General features: G+C 47.5%; 3 protein-coding genes across 6 annotated transcripts; all 3 read left to right on the forward strand.

Annotated features, from left to right (window-relative positions):
- Positions 1 to 57: 57 nt before the first annotated feature.
- Positions 58 to 4,411, forward strand: TBCD (tubulin folding cofactor D). The gene is made up of 4 exons (XM_064684801.1): positions 58 to 1,105; positions 1,167 to 2,309; positions 2,763 to 3,637; positions 3,697 to 4,411. The coding sequence occupies exons 1-4, from the start codon at positions 148 to 150 to the stop codon at positions 4,300 to 4,302; spliced, it is 3,582 nt and encodes a 1,193-aa protein (XP_064540871.1). The 5' UTR covers positions 58 to 147; the 3' UTR covers positions 4,303 to 4,411.
- A 112-nt stretch (positions 4,412 to 4,523) lies between these two features.
- On the forward strand, positions 4,524 to 7,754 carry AIF (Apoptosis inducing factor). 2 transcript variants are annotated; one of them, XM_064684804.1, is made up of 7 exons: positions 4,524 to 4,888; positions 5,005 to 5,042; positions 5,337 to 5,609; positions 5,670 to 5,781; positions 5,849 to 6,098; positions 6,169 to 6,983; positions 7,054 to 7,754. In XM_064684804.1, exons 1-7 carry the CDS (start codon positions 4,777 to 4,779, stop codon positions 7,452 to 7,454), a joined length of 2,001 nt encoding a protein of 666 aa, XP_064540874.1. In that variant the 5' UTR covers positions 4,524 to 4,776; the 3' UTR covers positions 7,455 to 7,754. The 2 variants fall into 2 exon arrangements, with proteins under 2 accessions (XP_064540874.1, XP_064540873.1); XM_064684803.1 differs by having other exon boundaries at positions 4,587 to 4,888; positions 5,005 to 5,243.
- A 139-nt stretch (positions 7,755 to 7,893) lies between these two features.
- Positions 7,894 to 9,293, forward strand: LOC135430232 (uncharacterized). 3 transcript variants are annotated; one of them, XM_064684808.1, is made up of 2 exons: positions 7,894 to 8,399; positions 8,465 to 9,293. In XM_064684808.1, exon 2 carries the CDS (start codon positions 8,477 to 8,479, stop codon positions 8,921 to 8,923), a length of 447 nt encoding a protein of 148 aa, XP_064540878.1. In that variant the 5' UTR covers positions 7,894 to 8,399; positions 8,465 to 8,476; the 3' UTR covers positions 8,924 to 9,293. The 3 variants fall into 3 exon arrangements, with proteins under 3 accessions (XP_064540878.1, XP_064540877.1, XP_064540879.1); XM_064684807.1 differs by having other exon boundaries at positions 7,894 to 8,358; positions 8,438 to 9,293; XM_064684809.1 differs by having other exon boundaries at positions 7,894 to 8,358.
- Positions 9,294 to 9,413: the final 120 nt, after the last annotated feature.

Below are 9,413 nucleotides of genomic sequence, written 5' to 3' on the forward strand. Positions count from 1 at the left end.
CCGTTTCATTCTCGATATACTGTGAATCATATGTTCAGGAAACGGCAAAAACGAAACAGAAACAGAATTGAAAGAAACGAAACTTTAAGTTTTAGCTGTGTGTCCGGCTGTTTGAAATATCATTTATTTAATAACTAAACCAGAACAATGCAACAAAGCGAGGATGTCAAGGATGACGACTTGCCGGCAAATACGCTGGAGCACTTTGCCGAACTGGACCAAGTGCTCGCGCTGATTGACAGCATGAAGCCCATACAGGACAGCGCCTTTGAGCGCGAGTTTGAGCAGTACACGGAGCTGTTGTCCCGCTACCAGGAGCAGCCGCATCTGCTGGATCCACATCTGGAGTTGCTGTTGACGCGCCTGCTAGGCAAAATACGCCAAGCGGATTTGCCGGCCGGCGAACGCGATGCCGCCTTCAAGTATTTGTATATCATTAGCAAGGTGCGCACCTATAAGGTGCTCGTCAAGTTTATGCCGCACGAGCTGAGCGATTTGGAGTTTGTGCTCCAGCTGCTGGGCCAGCAGGATCCCAAGGAGTTCAGCAACTGGGAGACGCGCTACATGCTGTTGCTCTGGATGTCCATACTCGTGTTGAATCCCTTTCACATGGCCCGCCTGGATGCCTATGAACAAGCGGCTCCGGTAACCGCCAACAACTGCGTGCTCAGCAATCATGCCAGCCCACCACAGACTGTTGTCACAGCCATGCCCAAAATGGAGCGTATATTTGAGCTGTGCAAGCTGTACGCCTCCACGAACGACACTTGCAGCAACATGGCCGCCTTTCTGGCGGCCAAGTACTTTGTGCGCACCGACATCAAGGATTTGTATTTGGAGCGCTTTCTCGACTGGATCATTGAGCAGCATCAGGCGGACACATTGCAGGTCAAGTTCGGCCAGCTTGCTGCCGTTGCGGCCATACTGAAGCATGGCAAGCGCGAGGATCTGCTGCCATATGCTGACAAGCTGCTCCAATGGATTGTCGGCTGTCAGTACAAGGATGTCAATGATTTTCTCAAATACAAGTACTATGTAAAGATTGTGCAGCGTCTGGGCCTGGTGCATCTGAAGCCGCGCATTGCCAGCTGGCGCTACAAACGCGGTAACTATTTCCACACCAGGCAAATTCATATTTTAATCACAATTTTCCACTCCATGCACAGGCACACGCTCGCTGGCCACAAATTTGGGCCATCAGTCGAGCGCTGCAGGGGATTCAGTGACAGGTAATATGGAGACCGAAGAGGACGCCGCTGGCGAGGAGATAATTGTGCCCGATTCCATTGAGGAGGTAATTGAGGAGCTGCTGCAAGCCCTGCGCAGCGGTGGCAACGATATACGCTGGAGCGCAGCCAAAGGTCTGGGTCGTGTTACCAATCGCTTGCCCAAGGAGCTGGCCGATGAGGTAATCGGCTCGGTCATCGACATACTCAATCCACTGGAGCCGCATGAGGCCTGGCATGGCGGCTGCCTGGCCATTGCAGAGCTGGCCAAGCGTGGCCTACTCTTGCCCTATCGCCTGCACGAGCTGGTGCCGCTGCTGATGCAGGCGCTCTTCTATGACGAGATGAAGGGCTACATGTCCGTGGGCCAGCACATACGTGATTCCGCCTGCTACATGTGCTGGGCCTTTGCGCGCGCCTACAACCCGGACGATCTGAAGCCGTTTGTGCAGCTGATCTCCTCGGGCCTGCTCACCGTTGCCGTGTTTGACCGCGAGATCAACTGTCGACGTGCTGCGTCTGCCGCTTTCCAGGAGAGCGTCGGACGCCTGGGCAACTTTCCCTACGGCATTGAAATCTCTACCACCACGGACTTCTACTCCGTGGGCATACGCCACAATTCGTATTTGACCATCAGCGACTTTATAGCCCAGTTCGAGGAATATCGCCAGCCACTAATTGATCATCTGGTCCAACGCAAGGTGGGCCACTGGGACTCGGCTATACGTGAACTTACCGCCAAGGCGCTGCACAAGCTCACCTATCGTGCGCCGGAGTATATGGCCGCTGTGGTTATGCCCCAGCTGTTGGCCAAGACCGAAACGATTGATGTGAATGCTCGGCATGGCTGTGTTCTGGCCATGGGCGAGATTACCCTAGCGCTGCGTCAGCTGGAAATGGCGCCGGACTCGAATAACGTCTATCTGTCCAATCAGCGCATTGCCGAGCTAAACGAGCTGGTTAAAACATTCCTGGAGCGCAACTTCTATCGCGGCATGAGCGGCGAGCTCATGAAGTTCTGCACCGCCAGCTTCATACGCAACTGCAGCGTCGCCAAGCTGCCAGTCAACACAGAGTGCCTAGGTCAGTGGTTAGCCAAGCATGTTACGAAACTTAATTCTTATCTGTATGTATATATAACTGGGGGTTCCGACTGACTGACTGCTGAGCAATGCACAGCCCGAGCCGTAAGGGTTTCAAGGTTTTTTACTGAGTTACGTTATTTCCACTCAAATTCGTGGGAAATTGGTGGGAAGTGGTTGTATTAGGCTTTTATTTAAATTAACATCCGATCGAATATAGTTGTATGAAACTTTTTCTATTTGCCATCCGATCAGACCGAACTTATTTTCAAAGATCCTTCCTTTCCTTTGAGAAGTGTTTTACACTTTTTCGCAAAGTCCGCCGATCTTGGTGAAAATGGGATTCTCTCGGAAAAGCCGTCCGGGGTAAGCAAGTAGGAGGTCTAGGGTTGAATGGGAATGTTTAATTTGTGCCCAATCGCTTTTTACTTATTCTATATTATACTCTTCACAGCCAGCTGGCAACAGGTCATCGACATTGGCCTGGTCACCAAGTCCAGCAGCATACGCGACGCAGCTGTGGAGGCTTTTGCGGAGCTGTCAAGCGCCTACTACTGCCTGGAGTCGCGATACGTTGAAAACGAACGCATTATCACGGCGTATCTGAAGGGTGCCGATAACGATCTGGAGGAGCACATGCGCATGGGCTATTTGGCTGCATTGGGTGTGCTGCCGGCCCTGATGTTGCGCCAGCACCTAAACGCCGTCTTGGATAATCTGGTGAAGCATGCGCTGGCACCGCAGGGGTCGTACGATGATCACGAGAATGTGCAGACCTACAGATGGAGCGAGGCGCGCACGCAAAGCGTTCGGGCGCTGAGCAAAGTGGTGCATACCGTTGGCTACGATGCGTCCGTCCAGGATTCCTTTGCAGAGCGCCAACACTTCAATAAAGTAGTCGAGTGCCTGCTGCAAGCGATGGATGAGTACACGCTAGACAATCGCGGCGATATTGGCGCCTGGGTGCGCGAGGCGGCCATGCAGGCGCTCTACGAATTGGCCACACAGTGTCCCAGGGATATGTTAACGCCACAGCAAGTACACCAAATAGTGGTTGGCTTCATGCAGCAGGCGGTGGAGAAAATTGATCGTACACGCGGCCTGGCCGGGCGTCTCTGCTGCAAGCTGATACACGCCCAGCCGGCTATACCACATATACGCGCCCACGGGCGTCTACTCGAGATATTCCCTGGTGATGATAAGTCCGTTCTCTGGCTGTTCGCCGATCACACATTCCCCCTATTTTGTGAGCTGCTCGCTCTGCCTGACTACTCGAAGCGCGTCCTGCTGGGACTGACGGCCAGCATTGGACAGCTCACCGAATCTCTGGTAGAGTATACGACCGTATTTAATTTAAAGTTGAGATCTAGTACCATTATATATTTCAGATCAAATATGCTTCGTCTGCACTTTTCCAATTTCTGCGTTCCAATGTGGATATGGTGCCACGTCTGTGCGCGGAGATTGTGCAGCTCTTCGAAGGGCACCTCTTGAACGAACGCGTCACGTATCCAATGCTCAGTTTCTTGGAAATACTTATCGGCTCGGGCAGCATTGAGGCGGTTTTGCATGATGAATCCAATCCCTTTGCTGAGGACATTTATCGGCTGCTCAATCTGGAGGTTAAGGGCTATAAGAAGCTGTATAAAACCGCAACCAGCATTAGCACCTTCTGTCAGCTGATCCAGGTGCCTAGGCTCAGCAAACGTGTGCTCTCCAAAATGTCAGTATTCCTGGGCCTGCAGCATGTCCATGTGCGCAAGACGGCGGCAACCAAACTATATGAAGCCTTGGCGCTGCACGGCGATGTAACCGAAATACCCGAGGAGAATATGGATGAAATCCTAACCTTGCTATCGGAAACGGACTGGACCTTGCCCCTGGTCGAAGTGCGTCCACTGCGCAATGAGCTTTGCAATCTGATGGGCATTAAGCCACCGGTTAGCGGTGCAACAGCTGCTGCCAACAAGCAAGAAATTGTAGCAGATAAATAGATGAAGTTTAACTAATGTACTTTGACTTAACTGTTTCACAAAATACATAACCATAATATCTTATTATTGCTTAGCACAAAATAAAATAAATGTGGAAATTTGCATTAAATTTAAATTTGAATTTGAAATGTGAAATGAAACACAACTTACGGCAACCCTGGCTGTAGAGTTGCGTGAACTAATTGACAGTGTTAGTAAACACCAGAAAACAGTGGCCAGTTTGTGGTTTATTGTGAATGTGTGTGATGTAAAATTGAAAGTCTTACAAATTTCGCATTTAAAATATATATGTGCTAATACTCAAGTCATATTCTCACTGAGATATAATTCATATACCGACAAAAAACACGAGGTTTTTTTTAACTTACTTAACAATAATAAATACATACACGTTTATACTATTGTTACACAAGAAAAGCCAATAGATTTAAAAATCTTGTTGTTGTTGCCTGACACACTAAACGAATCGGTATTATGAGCATTTGGAGTGTGAGATGTTTGTGTCACAAATTCTGTCGACAGGCGCATATATTAGCCAACAGACGAATCATACCCCCGGCACAGCGACTTCCCCAGGTGGTCAACGGTAAGTGGATGGATGAGCGGGTCATGAACGGGGGGCGCGCATGCATCCATATGGATGAGGTTATGTTCGCTTTGTAACCGGCAAGGATTTTAATTGAAATGTTTTTGGTTTTGCAGGCACCAACCGGCCGGCACACAACAGTTTATATCAAATGGTAAAAAAACGAACGCTCGAGGCACGCACTAAATTACAAGCCAATAAATATCCGAATCACAATGCCTGCATGAAAGTGGCCAAAACCGTGGAATTTGTGCCCGATGTCGACGAGGTTGCTCCATCCACGACCACGACCGTGTCCAATTTGCAAGGCCCCCAAATCAGCTTCACCGCATTGCAAGACCCACAATTTCGAGTGGTAGCCTCCCATTCATCCATTGCATTCAATTCATTTCCTTAATTGACTTTGTTTTCCTCTTATTCATATGTTGTTTTTGATCTCGCTTCGCAGGGCTATGCCGACACCAGACCCAATTCCACAGCCCAGGATGTGCTCAAGTCGTCGCAGTGTGAGAAGCCGCCCGCACTGAAGGTCGATAAACGCGATGAACTGGAGAGCGATCCCTGCGCCGAATTCCATCGCCTGCGTCGCGAGACTAGCATGAGCGGGGGCAGCGGCGAAGGCGGCGACGATGGCAATAAAAAATTCAACGAGGAAAGATTAAGGCAGTTGAAAATCAAATGCATCATTGGCGCCTTGGCGGCCCTGCTGGCAGGTGGCCTGGTATGCTTATATATGGTTTTTATATGGTTTCCCCACAAATTGTAACTGCATTCTTTTTAGATTGCCTGGCTAATGTCGCGTCGCGGCAAGGGCAGTGGCGCCGGCGTCGATGAAACTGCCGACAGTCCCGAGGATGCGCTGAAGCGTGCTAAGATCTCTGGATTAATATCGAGTATGCATAAAGCCAACCCACTACATAGCTTAATATCGAATATTAATAATCTTTAATTTGCGTTTAGCGCCTCGCAGTTCGGATAAAATTCCCCAGCATGTGCCATATTTGATCATTGGTGGCGGCACCGCTGCCTTTTCAGCATTCCGTGCTATCAAATCGAATGATGCACGCGCCAAAGTTCTAATGATCAGCAATGAATATCGCAAGCCATACATGCGACCGCCGCTTTCCAAGGAGCTCTGGTACACGCCCAATCCCAATGAAGATCCCATCAAAGACTATCGCTTCAAGCAGTGGACGGGCTCCGAGCGCAGGTGAGTGCAGCCTCTGTCTATCCTCAAGCTATCAATTCCAACATTGACTTAATTTCCACTCTATTGACAGCTTGTACTTTGAGCCGGAGGAGTTCTTTGTCGATCCCGAGAAGCTTCAAGACAGCGTAAACGGCGGCATAGCCGTCGCTCAAGGTTTCGCCGTGAAGAAAGTTGATGCACACAAACGCATTGTAACATTGAACGACGGCTATCAGATCGGCTACGATGCATGCCTAATTGCAACGGGTTGTGCACCCAAAAATCTGCCTATGTTCCGCGATGCGCCGCCCAGTGTACAGGAGAAGGTAATGGTCTATCGCACGCCCGATGACTTTGATCGTCTGCGCCGCTATGCGCTTCAGAAGCGCTCCATAACCATTGTGGGTAATGGTTTCGTTGGCAGTGAACTGGCCTGCTCTCTGGCCCACTACTCCAAGCAGCATGGGGGCGGCAAGGTGTATCAGGTGTTCCAGGAGAAGGGCAACATGTCCAAGGTGTTGCCTAATTATTTGAGCGATTGGACTACACGGAAAATGGAGGCGCAGGGCGTATGTGTGATACCGGATGCCAGCATAAGGACCGCCACACGGGATGAATCCCAACTGAAACTGGAGCTGAACAATGGCATGTCGCTGCTCTCCGACATTGTGGTCGTCTGTGTGGGCTGCACACCAAATACGGCAATGGCCGGTCCCTCCAAACTGGAGGTGGATCGTAGCCTGGGCGGCTTTGTAGTCAACGCAGAGCTGGAGGCACGTCGCAATCTTTTTGTGGCCGGCGATGCATCCTGTTTCTACGATCCGCTGCTGGGCCGCAGGCGTGTGGAGCATCACGATCATTCGGTCGTCTCCGGACGGCTGGCCGGCGAGAATATGACCGGAGCGAGTAAGTTATCAAATATGTCCCCGCTCTGCTTGAGTAGTATATTAATGTATTTATCGAACTTGTTCTGTAGAAAAACCATATCAGCATCAGAGCATGTTCTGGTCTGATTTGGGTCCCGAAATTGGTTACGAAGGCATTGGCCTGGTGGACTCCTCCCTGCCCACGGTGGGCGTGTTTGCGTTACCCTCCGATTCGGAAAAGCGTGCGGGTAGTCATATAGACGTGCGTTCCGATGCGGGTAGCACAAATGTATTAAAGAAGATTAACGACGGTCCGGATCTCATATGTGATCCGAACGAGGCACCCAATTATGGCAAGGGCGTCATTTTCTATCTGAAGAACGATAAAATTGTTGGCATATTATTGTGGAATCTATTCAATCGCATTGGCCTGGCACGAACGATAATCAATGAGAACAAAGACTATGAGGATCTCAATGAAGTTGCCAAACTGTTCGAGATACACGCGTAGTGGGTGGGGCCTTGAGAACTTGGGACTATTTAATTTACAAGCAATGAATGTAAGTTTAAGTGGACACTGAAGCAATCATCCAGGCGCCCAACGCTTCTTGACTTCAGTTTAATGCATGTATATATATAGAACATATGTATATGTAACCAGCACAGACACAGAAAGGCACAATGCAACATAAATTTAGTGTTAATTTTATTTTTTTGGAATAAATAGTTGTTTTTAGTCACGACCAATTGATTAAACATGCGTTGATCTATTGGCCTTACGACTAACTTAAAACTAAATCCAGTCGAACAAGCTTGCTTTTTAGATTTATCTCAAACATTTTTCAAATTTTCTGTTTTGTTAAGAGAAATGATTATTATTATTATGTTTGTTCATATCTGTTCCATAGTACTTGGTACATAAAACATTAAATCTACCAAGCGTCTTATGAGGATAATGAAATCCACGGCCCATTTTAAACCAAGTGCACAATTTGCTTATCAATATTTAATTGGCACACTGATCAAAAGTATAAATTAAATAATAGAGTAAAATTGTTAATTAGAAAAAAGCGAACAGCTTCAATATATTTCCATAAAAATGTAATTGGAATAAACCAAACTTTAAATTATATCAATATTTCTTGATCGATAGATAAATCTTGTCTGAATGCATCTGAAAATAAGGCCAAAGTTAGGGTTATTTTAAGAAATGGTATTTTACGATATATTTAAAATAGTTACCTTTAGTTACATAGAATTTGAAAATTCTTTTTTACCTGTGCCATAAATGTCTCGTAGTTTTTGCCTGCTGTCAGTGTAATAAGAAGCACAATATATATGTATTTTGGCCGCTGCAGCTGTCGCGGATTAACCAAGGTGACCGCTTATTAGCGGGTCAGGATTAGCGCCAATTGGTAGGTAGTCCAGACATCGCTGCAGCTGCGCTCTGCTGCAGGTAAATCCTACGAGCTTCTATAAAACATGCACGCACAGCTTTGTGGTTCATCAGTTGAAAAACAGACACACAGCAAGATGAAGAGCCACCTGATGAAGATGAAGTTTGACGAGTTGTCCTATACGAACACCTACGGCGCCCTGGAGCTGGAGGCAGCCGCAGCGCTCCTCATGCTGCGCTATCAGTACGATATTAGTGCGGTGGGCGGCACAGGTTGCACTGTGGCACAGACGACACCGCCGCCGCCGCCACCGCCACCAGCAGCCGAAACGGAGAAGAGCACGCCCAAGGAGCAAGTGCGTGCCGTTGTGAATGCCTCGTCGCAGCCGCTCAAGAAGCGTCGCATACCGCCGCATCTGCTGCGTCGCTCCCTGACGCCGGCCAAGGCGACGCCCAGCAATGTCGGCAACGTGACCAAGGCCAAGCTGAAGGCGGTGCCCGCGGCGGCGGCATGCAACAAGGCGCTGCTCAAGTCGTGCCGCAATATGATACGCGAATTCCTGGACAATCAGGAGCTGATTTAAGGAGGACCAAAGAGACTCCCTAGGAGCTTTGCTTTTGCTTTCATCAGTTTTGATTTCATTTATTTATTGCATATATAAATTTGTTTCATTTATTTTTTTTTTTATAATAATATTTTTCAGAATATTATTTTTTATATATATATATTTTTTTATACATATCATATCGAAAGATAAGGTATTTTTCAATTGGAAGAACAGGTATTGTGGCGACACTAAAGTGCTAATTATTAGCTATTGGCGGTGTTTAAACTTAGGCATTACACGAAAGAAAACAAACAAAAATTATATATTAATTATAGTATATATATATATATATATATATAGATGTATATAAGTTTATGTGTACTTAATTAATGCGGCTAGTTAATAATTAATAATTACAGCTTGTATGTAGAATTTGTATGATAATTATAATGCTAAATGTGTGTGTGATTCATAATTAAAGAAGTGCCTACAAAAAAAATCAATTACATTCTGTAAGATCAATGTT

Source organism: Drosophila montana, unplaced genomic scaffold (genome assembly GCF_035044405.1).
Source record: "Drosophila montana isolate Dmon_TW-CO22-7 unplaced genomic scaffold, ASM3504440v1 contig_2_1, whole genome shotgun sequence".
NCBI classification, from domain to species: Eukaryota; Metazoa; Arthropoda; class Insecta; order Diptera; family Drosophilidae; genus Drosophila; species Drosophila montana.

Excerpts from the sequence above, each read along its gene's own strand:
- LOC135430232 (XM_064684808.1), top strand. The coding sequence starts at position 8,477 with ATGAAGAGCCACCTGATGAAGATGAAGTTTGACGAGTTGTCCTATACG.
- TBCD (XM_064684801.1), top strand. The coding sequence starts at position 148 with ATGCAACAAAGCGAGGATGTCAAGGATGACGACTTGCCGGCAAATACG. Across the intron at positions 1,106-1,166 it reads CAGCTGGCGCTACAAACGCG|GCACACGCTCGCTGGCCACA; the intron begins GTAACTATTTCC and ends CTCCATGCACAG. Across the intron at positions 2,310-2,762 it reads AGTCAACACAGAGTGCCTAG|CCAGCTGGCAACAGGTCATC; the intron begins GTCAGTGGTTAG and ends TACTCTTCACAG.
- AIF (XM_064684803.1), top strand. The coding sequence starts at position 4,777 with ATGAGCATTTGGAGTGTGAGATGTTTGTGTCACAAATTCTGTCGACAG. Across the intron at positions 5,244-5,336 it reads AAGACCCACAATTTCGAGTG|GGCTATGCCGACACCAGACC; the intron begins GTAGCCTCCCAT and ends CTCGCTTCGCAG. Across the intron at positions 5,782-5,848 it reads GATCTCTGGATTAATATCGA|CGCCTCGCAGTTCGGATAAA; the intron begins GTATGCATAAAG and ends ATTTGCGTTTAG.